The following is a 16,496-nucleotide window of genomic DNA, read 5'->3' as shown; positions in this document are numbered from 1 at the left end:
AAATAAATTAATTACTAAATATAGGCAGAAGGAATATGGAAGAGTAATAGTTATGTTTTATTTATTTTTTTTAAAGGACAGGCACCTTTTATTCACGAGAAAGCTTGTGAGAAGTGTCCAGTGTCCCCTTTACCCCTTACCACCCAACCCTGATTAAAGAATGAACAGGGAATCGAGTTACAATCTTTGTTAGCTATACCAAATTTGTGCAAGGCTTGGCATAATTGGCTTCTAAAACAATTTTCTCCCCAAATTATGTTTTTTTGGCAATAAAAATTCAAAACGTAAGAATAAAAACTAACTTGTCAAAGCAGAACACTGTTTACAGTGAAAAATAAGTGAAAACGGGTAGAACTTGCATTTTAAACATACTACTGTACTATGAACAGAGTGTAAGAAAAACAGCTTATAACATATGTGCAACCAAGAGCTTTTCACAATATTTTCTTCAAACTCTTTAAAATTATTTTTTAATGACAATTATATTTCAGTTGGACACAAATGTATTTATTTTACCCTAGCAATAGAACAAAATATAATTTCTTTAGCCATTTTTTCATGAGAACGGTTCATTGTACAGTTGAGGAAATATATGAAATAAGGCCTGTGGCTTGATTGCTAGTGGTTAGACATGTATTCAATCTTTGCCCTAATGGAAAAGATTTGCAGTGAACTGCAAACTGATGCAGAATATCTCTCCTGCTTTTGCAAGTCTTGTCAGGAATAGTAAGGTACAGTAAATTTGTCCCACAGGATTTTAGAGCCTACGCCTTGTATATAATACAATGTAGGCCTAGAAAAAAAAAATGGTGCAGCCATATTTACAAATTTAGTTCACAAACTGCTGCAGTAAAATGGCTGGGAAGTGTTTATTTCTCTGTTTTTCACAATTTTGTTAAATTCAGCAGCAGAAGATATCTTAAAATACCTTGTTGGTATTTCTTTTCTTTGTAACAAATAATTCATTTTAGTATACTCTGTGTATATACAAAGTTTTTGTTTTATAAAAATTCACAGAACTGCGAGGTCCAGTCATCCCCGTTACTGGAGAACCACAGGGTCAACAGAATTGTCTCTTCAAGCAGATATGAGGGAGCCTGCATGGGGCCAATTAAGTCTTTTTAATACTTGTACGTGGCCTTTAATATTTCTTTGCTACACTATTAAAGGCTTGTCACTAGTTGCATTTGTCCTTCTCTAACATCCCCTTCCGGAATACATCCTTCCTTGTTAATGGGAATTATATAGCCGTCGCTATTACCCCTGCTGATTTGATAGTACATCTGAAGCTGATGGCCAGCTCCTAGGTTTGGCATGCTCTTGTAGTAAATGTCCTCATTTTCACTCCTCCTGGAGGGAGAGAGATCTTCTTCAACGTCGGGGCTGCTCTCTGGATACGGAGAGTCTCTGAGATTGGGCATGCTTGTGTAAAGAGAGTCTCTGTTGGGGGACTGGAGGTGATCGTCAGCCTCGGCTGTCAGCTGTGAGACGTAGCTGTCGGTTCCCTCGGTCTTCACTTTCTTCTGGGGCTGGTACAGAAGGGAGTGAGTCCGCTGAGGAATGAGTGGGGCCTCAAGCTCTTTGTGGTGGAGCTCCAGCCCGGGGGTGTCACTGTGCATCAAAGATGAGGCATCTGCCACGATGGCGTCATCTTCGCTACTGCTCCCGCCGATCACAGCTTTGGCTGGTAGCGTGCGCTCCAGGTTGTGGTTCTTGCTGCTGCCCCGCAGGTTGTTGTGCACTAATTCTGAAATGATCATTTTCTCAAAAGCAGTATCATTCAGGCTTAGTCCACAGTCTACAACTTGCACACTGTCGTTATAGTCTCCATTGCGCAATGAGTAGCTGTTGTTGAAATTACCATTTAGCGGTAGAGTATCCATGGCACTTGTATCCCTGGCATTGTTCAGTGAATGTCCTGAAACAGAAAAGGACAGCTCTGGTTATTGCCTGATGCGCTTTTTACCACTTCAATTTTTTGTTTTAACAAAGTTCTTTAATGTAGTTCAGGACAAAGTTGTACTTGGAAGTAAGACTTGAGAAAAGTTAGGTTATTGAACATTCTCAAATGTAAACAGTTGCACACCTTATAGGAAAGATGCATTTTAAAAATAGTAACGTGTATTTCCTGTGGGGAATAGTGGCATTTTAATTTCTTAATTTAGTGTCAATTCTGTGACTCTTCCACAAGGAACTGTTCACTCCATGCCCTTGCATACGTAATGCAAAGCAATTCATTTGGAAACATCTATGTTTTGAAGTACACCACCATGATTTAGAAAAAGAAAATTAACAGAATTTGTCCTAAACGACACTAAATTAAAAAGGAATTAGATCACAGACATAACTGAAGGTAAATGTACAACATAAACCCACATAACTGGCAAGCAACTACTTTAACAACATTTCTAACATTTTTTCCTTTTTTTTTTTTTTTTTGAGATGAAGTAAAGAAAAGAATGAAAAAAATGGATAAATACAAAGAATTTATGTTAAACAAGGACAGCCATCTTTCACACTACAGGGACCAGGGCCCACAAGCACCATCCAACAACACGATAGACAGCAGGTGGAATGACTCACTTTGGACAACTCACATCATGTCTGTCTGCTCAGGCTATCTGGCCTAAGAGTAGCTGATATATAAAAGAAAGTAAAATGATTTATTGTAACATGATGAAGAATTACTGAGCTTCTCAGCAACTTAGTCAGAGCAAGGGTTCAGCAAATTAGATTACTAAGCAATAACAGCTTTTCTTTTCCCACTTAATGTAATTTTTTTGCACTAATATTCTGTCTGCCAACAACGGCCCCAGGCTTCTAAAGGTCAAAGTTTGCCTGCAGTCTGCATCAGTCACAGTGACAGCGCTGAATGAACCAGAATAGTTAATTAAGAGTTAGGCCCACAGTTACCATGGGCATGGAAGTCAAATGCAGAAATGTTAGGAATTTCTTCAAGTATGGGTCACAGAAATTAAACCAAAGAATAAATATTAGTTGTGGAATGGGAAGAGGAAATCAGCCATGGCTGATATCTCATAGCTGCTGGAGGAATGACAGATTGGGTAAGTCTGCTGGAAACATGAAAAGAAGTTTAAGGGGGAAAAAAAATGAAGTCTTATGATGATTAAGGTCTTTATGTTTTTGGTTTTGGCTTTTTTTTAATTTTTATTTTTTTTTTTTGGTAATACGATAAAGAAAAGGTTTTCCTATAGACACAAAGACATGTAAACTATGACAGCACAGTGCTTCCCAAGCAAAGGAAAAAGAGAAAAAAAAAAAAAAAAACTTTGAAAGAAATTAAACAGTCTGAACCATGGAAAGTCAGATGTTAGAGCATTCCTAGAAAATCACTTTATCTACAGATATGTCTGGAATAAAGAAAGAATGGAGTGACTTTATTGAAATGAGACTGACCACTGTGAGGCTGCTGCATTATATGCAAGGCTTGGAGGAGTATAAGAAAAAAGTCGTTTTGGAAAAGATTATACATTTTCCTGTTTTGGGTTTTTTTTCATAATTAAAGCTGCAGCTTATCCTAGAAAATTCAATCTTCTCTGGAAAATATTGTTTTCAATTAAAAAGTAATTGCATTTTCTCATGAAAAGATTTTCGTCTTCAACTTTAAAAAATAGAGTAATAATTTCCAAATAAATTCTGAGTAATTTGCAAATCATTTTGTATTTGCGTTATTGTTAACTCCTCTCCATGTGTACTGATTTAAACAGTGATGAGGGTTGTTTGAAAGGTCTCTTTAAGCTTTGATTAAACAACTTTGTAGTTCTGCAATTTCATATATGTTCCAAGATTTTTCTTGCAATGGATTTAGCTGCGCAGAACATATGGCATTTATAAAAGTAGACAACACATGGACCACATGCTGGCATTCATTTCCCTCATGAAAGTGATTTAATTCTATAATTTTAATTCTCTTTTCTTCTGCTAAACAGATACCAGAATATATCTGATAATCCAAAATGAGTTTTCTATGATATACTGCAGAGTTAAGCGTGCTAGAATATATTCAAATTGGTTTGATGAGGCAAATTTTTTTTGCCCATGATCAGGTAATTCATTTGAAATCTTTCCATAGCCTGTAGCAAGATTACTGTGGGAATGTAAAAATATAAGTAAATTGTTAAGCATTTCTGCTTGACACTGCTTTGGTTTTAAACAGCAAATTATTTCAGCATTGCATAACTTCTGTTACCAATAGGGTTTGCTACAGACCTCATGTTGTTTCCCAAAAAGCAGTATGCAAGTACTTTTTGAATGTGGAAACATTTCATTTGCAAATTGTGAACCACTTGCCCGCTGAGTCTACTTCATGACCGCTAGTTATGTTTTAATTGCGCCCATTAAAAATCATGCTGAAAAAATTTACATTTGATAGGCAAAGTTAAGTTTTACTCCCATACTTGTCTCTCTGTAGGTTGCTAGAGGAAAGCATAAGGAAAGTAAGAAAACAAGAGAATGAAAATAGAAAGTGCAGTTCAGTTAAAAAGGAAACTTGAAATAAAAACTGGAAACAAGGTTTTTATGAGCTCTTTATCAAAGATTTTTCGTTCCAGTTATACTAAAGTGATCTTATGACTCATCAAACAGTAACTGTTAGATATTTACTGATGAATCGCACTGTAGTTAAAAAAAGCAGCTCGATAGTGTAACAACAAAATGTTAGGTAAGCGATGACACCCTTTATTCCTACGGCACTAAACTGTTCTAACTGTTAATCTCAAGATTTTCCTACAGCAAAACGATCTACCATAAAGCTGCACTATACTATAGTTTAGATCTGTTTGACGCTGGATACAATTTTCTGCACTGGGGTATCCAAAGGTGTCAAGATGCCTTGCGCTCCTTTAGAATCTAATCCGTTCCATAAGCAGGTTTTTCTCAGCAAGCTTTAGAGTCAACCTTATATTGCATAGACATGATACCTCTAAGTGATATATATCTTGAAGATGGGCTCTCGGACCATGTGGTGTCAGTCCTGTAATAGTATATTAAGATTTATGCCACCTGTGTTAAAAACATGGATAATTATTGGTAAATACTGTTATGGCAAAGGCATTACTATAATATAGTGCAGTTTTACAAGCTGACATTGGCAATACTGTATTTCTCGAACTGACAGAAATTCAGAATGTACGGCTAGGGTATTGCAACTCGAGTTTCTATCTAGGGAAAAGAAGGGATTTGGAGCGAGCCAAGAAAAGCGGTTTTATTCAGGAAGTATAAGCACACCTGGTGAGTTAAACACAGGAGCTGAAGGGGCATTACATACAACTGTTTCAGCGAGCAATGTGTTATAGGGGTTGTTAGTGCCATGTGGTCGAAGAAGAGGGTTTGTTAGTAGGTAATTGCCAGTCATTCCTAAAGCAAAAGAAACAGAAAAAAAAGTCAGTTCTTTAATTTTAGGCTGACAGTTTCGATAAAGAATATTTTTAATTCATCATGAATCATGCAGGACTTGTCAAATGTAATTCAGCTGAAAATTTCTGAATGTATTTGAGCTAGGTATTTGAAATGGGAGTAGGAAAATACAGTTAGATTCCAGTAATTCACAGGTGCTGTCCAAATCCCCAAAGTAAACATCTGGTGAGAGTGACATTTACTAATGTATACAACAAGAATAGCAATTAAATGTGTGGAGATCAAGGTACGACATAAAGCTATTATAACTTTAAAAATAATCGTATGGAACACTTCTGTCCGGAATTGAGAGACCTGAATTTCTCAAATTGAAAGGTATTGAAAAATCTCTCATGACAGGATCAGAGCTGTTATTCACTTTATTAAAAACACACGGATAGTGGAAGGGAATTGCTGTTTTCAAACAGACAGTGGACGACAAACTGCAAGAAGCATATCTTAGTATATGCAAAAGTATGCATGCTGAGGGGAAAGGAAAATATTTGCTCTAAGAAATCAGAGCATTCACATTTTCTCCCGGGACATTCATGCTGCAAATTTATCTGCCAGGTTTTAAAAACGAATTCCTCGAATGACAAATTTTCTTTAAACAATCAGTTTACAAACAATGTAAGACGAAGCAAAACACCACACGAACAGATTTTTTTTTAAAACCCATTTTACATGTAAATGCAACACCATTGAAACAGCTCTTGGAATAATTAGAAAAAAAATCAGCATATTTTGAGAAATTATTAAGAAGTCAATTAATCTCTCCTATCTGGCTACTAGAAGAAAAATGGGTTGGAATAACGACAAAAAAACCCCGCGCAAAATGCTGTGATTTAAAACTTACTTTAAACATTTAATTAAGGTAAAATCCCACTTTCTTTTCTATTGCACTGCACAGCAGTGTTTCAGGATCAGTGCATTACAGACTCAAGGACAACTGAAGAGCCAGCTACATTCTTAAAGCGTGGATATTTTTATTTGGCAAGGAAAAGATAGTATATATTCCAAATCTTAATGCTTTTGTACTACCATAGATACTTGGTAGCAGAAATGAGCAGAAAATTCTAAGATTCAGAGAATTATTGCCTGATTATTCTAACCATATTTGAAAGTTTGTATCAGTGAACAATTAAAAAGGTTTTATCACAGTTTTTTCAGTTGTAATGTATTTATTACTAAAAATACTAACTGAAATACATTTTGCTTGGGGTTTTTTTTTGTGTATTATTTTTAATCTTGGTTAGAATTATTACCTGTAACTTATAGTTAAAGAGAATTTTTTTTCAATCCAGAATTTTTTGCCACCTTTAAAAGCTTGATTTTTATTTTAAAGGAAAAATGACACTTGCCATTAATTACTAAACTACCCTTATAGGTATGTATCACTGAGATGGTGACGATATTGTAATTGAATAAAGATGGTATCAATTTTTCTAATCATGGCAGAACACATTCAGTGACTTGACACTGGAGCTCTGAAACAGGCAGAAGCTTCCAAGACCTCCGTTCAAATCTGAATTAACTGAGGGTGCAGCATGGTTAGAGCCAACCTCAGGAGTCAGAGACATCAAAATAGGGTGAATCCCAGACTTTTACCTAGCGCATATTTATGGGATTTTAACAAGACACTGGAAAGGAATTTACTTCTTTCTTGGGCATGACAAATATACATTTTCTACTTAGTAGAAGTTACTTAATTTTGATTTTGCCAGAGCAAAATACAGGATTCAGATGGGGGGAGCAGTGAGACACACAGGTCTTACCCACTTCCTATATGCCAAACAGCAAAAATAGAATCATGCTTTCTGCAATATTTTCTTTTGCAAAATATCACACTTTTTACTTCCAAAATAAATGCGCGTTAAGGACATGTCCCTACAACCAAATCTTGAAAAAAACCCAAGGGAGGAAAATTTGCCAGTTGTGCAGCCCTGACAGTGATGAATTTTCTGTTTTAAAACTTTTGGAGTTGAGTAGGAACTGGTTGCAGTGAGATCAGGGCTACGTGTTCTTCTCCTAGGGACATGGGTGGAAGAACAGGCTTTGAACTTGGCTTGCACAGAGCAGTCTTCCCTCCATTGCTAGCTCAAACTACCTTAAAAAAACACAAGGGGAAGGGGAGAAAGGAAGGGACGTTCTGTCTCAGCTAATACCCTTGTCTCCTAACTGGACATGAGAATGAGGTTTAAAGATTTCAAAGTCTATTTGAGCTGAGAAATTTGGAGTTTTGGCTTCTCTGTGCCTGAAAATCTGGATTCTATTCCATGTGACAGATACGATGCTCTTTGAAATAGAAAAGATAAATGCTTTACAGACATCTTTTGCATAGAAATGATATCAATTAGATTTCACTGGGAAAATTTCTGCACCTAAAAATCATAGTCAAATATGCATTAAAATGTTACTGCACTCATATTTCTGTTTCGGATTTAACCTATAAAGGTTAGGAAAGATTTAAAATTATGATCTTGCTTCTAAGTTAAATTATTGATGGAACTTATTTAAATACATTCCCACGAATGGAGGAATTCAACTTCTATAGCAGGGGGCCAGCTGAGGGAACACGGTTTTAAAATGTGCTGGTGGATGACTTTAAAACTCTGCTTTTAGAGAACATTTGTTCCAGAATTTTTTTCCAAAACATTCTTTTCAATTCTTCTGTGTTAAATGTTATAAAATCTGTATAAGATTTAAGGCTTCTAAAACTGAAATGTTCCCAGTGACTGACCTTGATTAAGTGTTGAAGTGCTGTTGATGTCACCTGAGATAAAAGACGATTCAGATTGTTTTCTCACAGTGTCATTCCACATCCTCCTTATACGACTCTGTTAACAGAAAGCAGTGAGACAGAAGCATAGCAAGTTACAAAGAGATTTTTCCTACTTATGTGCTATTCTGTAGAATATTTGTGTTTATGTTGGCCTAAAGTAAGCCATTCTTCTAGCATGGAGTGAAACTCCTTCTTTTGTTATTAAAACTCTAATTTATTAAATTTCATTTAGATGAAACATGGTGGTATAAGCCTTCCTATAAACCAGCCCCTAATTACAAGAAAAAGAAGGTGTTTGCATTAGACCAAAATAAAAGGAAATGTTTAAAAAGAATCATTTCTACTACGCAGAAGTATGTATTTGCCACCTAAATGATAATACTGAGAAGACAATTAGTGCTTCTGATTGGGACACATCTCAGTAGGCTTTTTATAAATAAGGTTAATTAAAAGATGCTGTCAAAATCTTTGTTACCTGAGTGCCAGAGGAATAGCGAGCACTAGTTCTTGTTGTTGATGCCTTCACTGAACTGTGGGGACTCTCAGTTGGTAGTCCACCACAGCAGTAGGAATGTCGGAAGCATTTGCCATATTCCTTACGTACCTTTGGGGGAAAAAAAAATTACTTAGCATAAAAAATAGTGTCAAATATCTCTGCTGGCAATAAGACATGAACCCTGCACTGAAACTACTCACACATTTTTCAAGCAAATAGATAGTTCTTGTCTATTGAGTTGTTGGCCATTAGCAAAATCAGGTGTTTCCTTATGCAGCAGCATTATCAGCTATCCAGGATTTTTGACCGACTTATTTCCAAAGTATACACACACTTCATTTAGATGTGCCTGAATAATCATTACTGAGTTATTTATGGGATTATTTTTATTTTGTCTTCATATTGTAGATTAATATAGTTAAGTTTACCTGAATTGAATGCTGGCTGAAAATAGTCCTTTTTAGATGAAGTTTTGGTGCAGAAACCATAGAAAGCCGACCTTCCCATTTCATCATGCGAGAAGGGCTGGGGTAACTAGCCTGTGCACTGCTTGGTACTGCCCGTTAAGTTATCCCTTCCAAGACAGTGTGCAAACCCGGCAATGACTATAAAGGCATTTTCATATAAAGTTACTCAGTAAGTAACTCAAAGAGCTGCAAGTTGATATGGTCAGACCTGCTCGGGATTGTACAAAGCTCATGAATGTCCCTGCCCCACTCCAGGCAGAGTGCCTGCTACGCTGGTAGAGGCACCATCAGTGTTTCAGGGCCAAATTTTGAACTGTAAAGGCTGGAAATGAAGCATCTTTCACTTTTAGGATCAAAAACCAAAATACTCATCTTTGCTGAACGTAGAAATCTGAATACACCTATGTATGTGAGACTTTTGTCTGACAGAGCAACAAAACTAAATACTGATTCCAGTCTTTGGCCTGCATTTATTCACCTTCTGTTTCCAGTGACCTACTGGAAACTTTAGTTTTGTAATTTACGTGTGTTAACATTTGCCATGAAAGTAATCAGGATTAATTTACAGAGCAGCTAGTTCTCTCATTTCAGTGACTGCTACACTGACTACTACTTTCAGGTAAGGGAAGAGTGCATACACATCTCCGCAACATGAAAGCGTTATGAAAGGACACACTGGATAGAATTTTTCCAAGATGAGTAAGTCTAAATTCATAAATCTCCCACCAGGTACGTGGGAATCTAAGTGTCACTTCTACATCAGTGAGACTCCTAAGTTTCTGGGAAAAGGGGGATTTCAGCTAATCTGGAAATTTGGCTTGACCTATGAATATATAGGACAGAAAGAAAATTGTGAGTATGTAAAAAGGGGAGAGGGGAAAAAGCAAAAAGTTAATAATGTGCATTAGAAGAATTTTACTCATGGAATACATCCTGTCATGCTTCTATAAACCACAAGGTTGAAGAAAATTTGAATAGCTAGTGCCTTAACTTCAAGCTAGGGACAATAACTCATCTTTTTAATGAAAGTATATGGTACATATTTTAAGTGAACCCCTATCTATATCAGCACAAAAGACACATAAAGAATGAAAACAGAAAAGCACAGACATAGAATTACAATCTTTAACTCTATAGTCTGAAAAGCATAAGTCTATATATATCATCACTAGATGGTATAATACCTAAGAAAATACATTCCTGAACACTAATGGATATTAAATGCTCCAAACCACTACAGAGTAGAGACAATAGCAATCAAAACTGTATTTTTACCCAAATACCACCCTCCAGGGCTGGTTTTGCCTAATGCCTATATTGGAGTGAATGTACATTATCTGTCAGTACTGCGCATTCCACTGTCATTATTTCTAAATTATAGCTTGTTGGAAACTGATGGAAGCAACAGCACTATCATCCTGTCAGAACTGGAAACATAATAGTTTTCACTTTCAAAATTCTATTTCTCTGTTCAATTTAGTGACCAACTAGTAATAACAGAATAAAAAGACTACATTAGCTATGCAGACAGAGGACAGGATGATATCCAGTCAAAGGCAACGAAACTTAAAAATCTTAAATGGCAGCTTTAACATTCTTTCAGGTATAAATCGTATTGCTCTAGGTTATGCTTTTTCACACTTGACTGGTATTTTAATATTGCTTTTTGCTGACTCCACTTAATATAAAAACAATGCACAGCTGTAAAAAGAAATAAAAAAGGAGTCTGTTTTTGATTTTCAACTCCAGTACAAGTGGTAGAAAAGGCAACATTATATGAAACCCTAATCTAGAAATTATTTGCGTTTTGAGAATGTTTGCATTTTCTTCCCTCTCTTCTTTTCTTAGGCTCAATCTCCTCTTTAAGTGCGCTTTTGTTCTCTCAAAATGAGAGTAGTGCAGTGTTCATTGGGATAAAATTCCTTCTGCCTACCAGATCTTTTCCTAGAACATGGCTGAACGCCATTGTCTACACCAAATTTAGAGACGTTGATATTGTTAGAGCTGGTACAGTTGAGAACACACAAGAATGCGATTTTTGTACTTACACAGCAACGCTTTATCCAATGGTCTCAAACCATTTTATAAATATCAGTTAATTATGTCTCTGGTGAGCTAATTATAAAGGGAGTTAATAATTGCTAGGTCTCCAGCCTAAAACTGGTAAAAATATTTAGAATCTAAATATTGCAGACTGGGTATTTCCAAATGCAGGATGTATTGCATTGTATGTTAAGCTTTTTTGGGTGGGATTTTTTGATGTTTACCGTTCCTCTCAACCCTCATTACTTTCATTTGCTACGCCTTTTAACACAGGCTATGAGCTTTTTTCTTTTGTCCTTCACTAAAGCACCACTAAGGCATCCTTGGAAGCAGTCTCCACCCACAGTCTGGGGAAGAGGAGGTGTGCAGGGAACCCAAAGAGAATCCCATCCGGCTGCCACCCTTCGCTTCCGTCTCTCCTGTTTGCTCCTCTCTCCCATGCAAACTTTCCCTCTCCCCAGCAGATCTGCTCCTTCTGGACCCCTTGGCTCCCGTCGAGTGAAGGGGAGCAGAACTAATTTAGCACATCCCCCTCATGAAGGAAGGCTCTTGCCACGGGATTCCAGTTTTTCCAGTTAAGAGCACGAAGCTGTTGGATTGCTGTGGGAGGCAAACACTTGAAAACATTAGCCATGCTGGCATCTTTGGAAAACTCTCCCCATTAGTAGTTGTCCAGCATTAATGACTACTTTTTTCTAAGGTGTCTTGAAGTTCATAACAAAATTAATTTTTAGATCTCACTTAATTTTGTAACGGACAAGCACTCATGGTACAATCCCTGCCTATCACCTGTAGCTTTATGTGGCAGCTTAATGGGATCTCAGGAGAGGTCCTCTGCCTTGATCTGAGAAAAGAGAAAGCGTTGCCAGGCTGAGATGGGCTGATATTGTAAATGATCCTTTGTTTGCAGTGCTGCAGCGGAGGCAGGATTTGTTTCATGTGCACATAAAGGACTTTTGGCTGTAAGTCCAGACTAATATGTACCACATTACCAATGTCAAACAGTACATTTTCTATAGCGATTTTCTTCCCAAAGCCTCAAAACTTTTCAAGCCCAGGCTGGAAATGCTGCATCCATTTTAAACCCACCCAGGCCACCGAGGAACTGTAATATGACTCCCACAAGCACACACAGCCAGAATTGCTTTTGAATCCTAGTCCTCTCCTCAAACTACTTCAAAAATAACTCCAGTTCTTGACATTGCTATTTTTTTCTCTATTTTTAAAGAAATAAGATGTGGTATTTCTAAGGCGTTAGGGAACATGCATCTGTGTTTTCAGTAACTTACTTTCTTTTGAAGGGCACAATGAAAGATGAAAATAAACATTCCTTGGAAAGCATTAAATACTGTGAAGAGATACGTCATCACCACAGTCCCCTCATTGATAAACAGCAGGCCAAATGACCATGTTAGGCCAAGGAGACACAGGAGAGCAAATGCACCCAGGACCCAGGATCTGCAAGAGAAAATTAATTTTAGTAACGTTACTTATGAGAATGCATGTCGCCAAATCCAATATTAACATTTCAGTTCCTGCAGTTGACTTTTACTAGGTTCATATTCAAATGTAAAAATTCCTTGGGTTTAACCTTTTATCTCTTAAAGAAAGAACAATTCCATTTGGTACTCTTAGTCTCCAGTGAAAACAGCAAGAGTAGATATGATCTTTTTCTTTCTCAAGAACTGCATTGGATGTCAAAACTATTTTGAAATGCAGAAGTATAGCGCAAGCCCCAGCTATTCCATTGCTTTATCTGCTTTTACAAAAGAGATTGATAAACCTGGCTTAGCCACTAATCACACCATAGATTTTAAACAGTGGTGCTGCCATATGACACCAAATAATGTAACACAAATGCACAAAGGTTAAACAGCAGATTAAAAGCCTAGAGCCCAAATCTTTAATGCTCCGATAAACTCAGCTAAACTGAAGCTAGATCATCTAACTTCCGCATGAAGAAACCCTGCTGAAATGTGACAAAAATATGGATATTGCTCTACAGAATAGTCTAAAAAAGATTCCATCATGAATAGGTTAAGGAAAAGGAATTGTAGAGAACGGCACAGAATGAAAGGGAAAGGGAATTTAGTCAGTGAATTCCACATCTAACTAATGATCTTACTTGATAAATGGCTTATTATCTTCATAGCTAGAAAGCATTATAAGCAGAAAAGAGAAACAAAATTATTAGACAGAATTGAAACAGAAATTAATAAGAACATTTTTAATTGTCTACAAAAATTAGTCAAAATTAGGAAATTCAAAATGCAGAGGCAAGCAATTTAAAATTATAAAGGCATATAATAGTTTAAAATTCTTTAGCAAATTAGGTATCTCAAAACTAGTTAATTAAAATTAAGGGAAATCCACAATATTGACCGAGTTTGTAAAGTTAAAAATCATGCTAGAAATTTGTTAATGTAGGGTTCTATCTTACCCAGGTAAGTCCGTATTATAGTAGCCATCACAAACACGGTAATTACTGGTGTGGATGAGAAGACAGAAAGAGGAAAAGGAAGAAAAGAGAGAGATGCTAAAGATTAGCTCTCTCTCTCATCATGCACCATGCAATGAAGCTGATACTGACCTATCTAGAATATCTAGTTCACAACGTTAGCCTTACTGAAAATCTCCCTTCACCATTTTCAACATTCAAAGCAAATCTGTAAGACCCTTTCACATCCAACCCTCAGCGTTAGAAAGTTGCACCATCCCTTCAGTGTTGATAACAAAAACCTTCAATACAAGGAAAAGCTATACAGAATACAGTAAAGGACTATCTAAAGAAGCAAGAGCTGCCAAAGCCTTGTTAATTATACGACACTTATCTTACTCTGGAAAAGGGATACTGCAGTACAGCACCATGATAAAGTAAACATTTGTTAAATTAGCATGAAAACAGCAGATAATCTTCAAGTTAACAATAATAATAGAGTCAATTCTCTTGGGAGAACAGGATTACGAGTAGAAACTGCTCAGAATCCCTAAATCAAAAAGTCATTTAACAAAACAAACTTAATATAATCATATCAGCCATGCAAACAGGAACATCATTTTTGAACTGCATTTGAAATACAAATGAAATTACTACAGTGCTGTGGCATTTCCGTGAAACAGTTTCTTGGCACTAGTTCCAGGCTGAAATTATCTAATTTTGACCGGCGTTTGTGACATTACAGCAACAATGTGACGAAAGCAGGATTGGCTCTGTTTGCTTCTAATTGACATCTGCAGTTGCTGGGAGACAATGGCATGTGCTCCTAATGGAGAGTAGCTTTCAATCAGTTCAGCAATCAGAAAATAATCATAGTTCTCATACTTGAACACAAAGCACTTACTTAATGTTTTCCAACCTGCTAGAGTCTGGTTTCAAAGTGTTTGAGTGCTTCACCATTTTGCACAATGTGATCACCAGGAAGATAAGATTCAGCTGTCAAAACAGAGAAGAATGAAATTAAACGACTTCAACTAATAGGTTGAATAATGATGATATTACAGACTAAACAAAAACCCCGTAGTTTACTTTCAAATATGTAGTGAAACTGGGTAGCCGCATCAGGCAGTCTGTAAAAGGTGACTGCAAATACGGGTGAGGGGGGAAAAAAAAAGTTAGAAGTCCTTGTTTCACTTAATTTTTCCAACTTCACCTCATCATCATGAACCACCCTGTTCAGCTCATGTCCAACACGTGTCATTGTCAGTCTAGCTCTGTCTTCCAGCGTGTTGTGCTCGGCCCCTGTTCACCTTCACCTGCCACTTCTGGCCTTGTTCCCCATCGCACCGACTTCCTCCGTGGTCTACGGTTACCCCTTCACTGTGCTATACTAAGTTGTCTTTTTATCACCCCATCCTGCTTCTGGAACGTTTTTCGTCTTTGCTGGTTTATCCCTTTTTTTTTTGATTTTATTTTTTTTTATTCCCTTTTGTTCTCACAAATCCTGCTGGGGTCTTGAAAACAGCTTAAATGTAACTGAAGAAAGAGAAAAAGAAACACAAAGATGTAGCAAATGCATCAAACTTAACAGTGCCACAGACATGTGCCGGTGGTGCACCCTCCTACTGCACGCCACTTGAAGGAAAGGACTATGCTGCCTTATTCTTGTTGTGTCATTCATATAGGTAACACCAGGGAAGATACTGAAGGTAATTTTTTTATAGTTTTCCTATTGTGAAACACAATCACAGATATCAAAGATACTAGGTGCCTTTTTCCTATGCATTTCAAAGCATGTGCAGACCACAGGTAAGCCAAATACAAGGGTGCCTGTAGAATATGGGTTGAAAAGTGTTATACAGTTAATTTGAGTAATTAGTACGTGCTGTCCAACATCATGCAGACAATACCAATAAAATTGTATGTTTGAAAACAGTAAGAGCTATGTCCTTTCAGGGAGAAGCCATGCATCCTCATCTACTAGTGCAATGCTCCACAAGAAATGGCTGAACCGATAGCTAAGAGAAGATGGGAGCACACGCTTCAACATCCCTATAACGTGTATTAGATAGATTATAACCCCATTCTTACAATCTTCCGTATATATCTGCAACTGGTTACTGATGGAGAATGATGAAGCCCAGTCTCTCATTTTGGGAAGCCTTTGGTTTGAGACAGCATCAAAATCCTCACAATTTTTGTAACATGAGGGATACCAGTTTATACCAGATGTATTCCTACATCTGTGCCACAATGGACAGAAATATAACTCAAATCCTAATAAGGAGCAGTTTGTAACAACCTAGAGGAGTATTTTGAAGGCTCTGATCAGAGTCTGTTAATATAGACATGCATTATAGATATAATTCCTACTGCTTAGGCCAATCAAGTTATCACTGCCGCTGCTGTCTCAAAATCAGGATAGACGCCATCAACTATAATACAGCTCTCAACACAAGAACAGTGTTTGGCAGCTTTTGACCTCATCAGTCCTGATTCAAAGTAAAGTATTTTTGCAATTGTATCTTGAGATTAATACAAAAAGTGTATGCGATACAAATAACAAAAATAAGATTTTATAATTTATTTCTGTGTTTCAAGAACTGACAGAAAATACTTGACCTTTAAGTGAAGGTATGTACATGGTGTAGGTGAAGCATGATTTCCATTGCTGCAAGATGTAATAGAAGTGTCAACATCTCATGACCCTGTTGCTTAACTTTTATGATTCTCAGACGTAATGACTAACCAGTTGAGAAACACTTCATTATATCATTGTCTGCTGGTTTTTGACTGGGATAGAGATAACTTTTTCCACAGCAGCTAGGATGGGGCTGCGTTCTGGAATTGTGCTGC

At 36.9% G+C, this 16,496-nt stretch overlaps 1 protein-coding gene across 3 annotated transcripts in view; it reads right to left on the bottom strand.

The window, feature by feature from the left end:
* Positions 1 to 568: 568 nt before the first annotated feature.
* Positions 569 to 16,496, bottom strand: part of ADGRL2 (adhesion G protein-coupled receptor L2) — a 129,685-nt gene continuing 113,757 nt past the window's right edge. For 2 of the 3 annotated variants that reach the window (XM_035903912.1, XM_009648434.2), the window contains 5 exons: positions 14,545 to 14,636; positions 12,493 to 12,661; positions 8,673 to 8,801; positions 8,156 to 8,252; positions 569 to 1,918 (listed from right to left, as the gene is read on the bottom strand). In XM_035903912.1, coding sequence (XP_035759805.1) covers positions 1,164 to 1,918; positions 8,156 to 8,252; positions 8,673 to 8,801; positions 12,493 to 12,661; positions 14,545 to 14,636 — 1,242 coding nt within the window. In that variant the 3' untranslated portion in view covers positions 569 to 1,163. The remainder of the gene's footprint in view (positions 1,919 to 8,155; positions 8,253 to 8,672; positions 8,802 to 12,492; positions 12,662 to 14,544; positions 14,637 to 16,496) is intronic. The other variant, XM_035903913.1, reaches the window with a different exon arrangement.

Source organism: Egretta garzetta, unplaced genomic scaffold (genome assembly GCF_000687185.1).
Source record: "Egretta garzetta isolate BGI_Z169 unplaced genomic scaffold, ASM68718v1 scaffold31, whole genome shotgun sequence".
Lineage (NCBI taxonomy): Eukaryota > Metazoa > Chordata > Aves > Pelecaniformes > Ardeidae > Egretta > Egretta garzetta.
The sequence above is the reverse complement of the archived record's forward strand: the minus strand, read 5'-3'. Positions and strand labels throughout refer to the sequence as shown.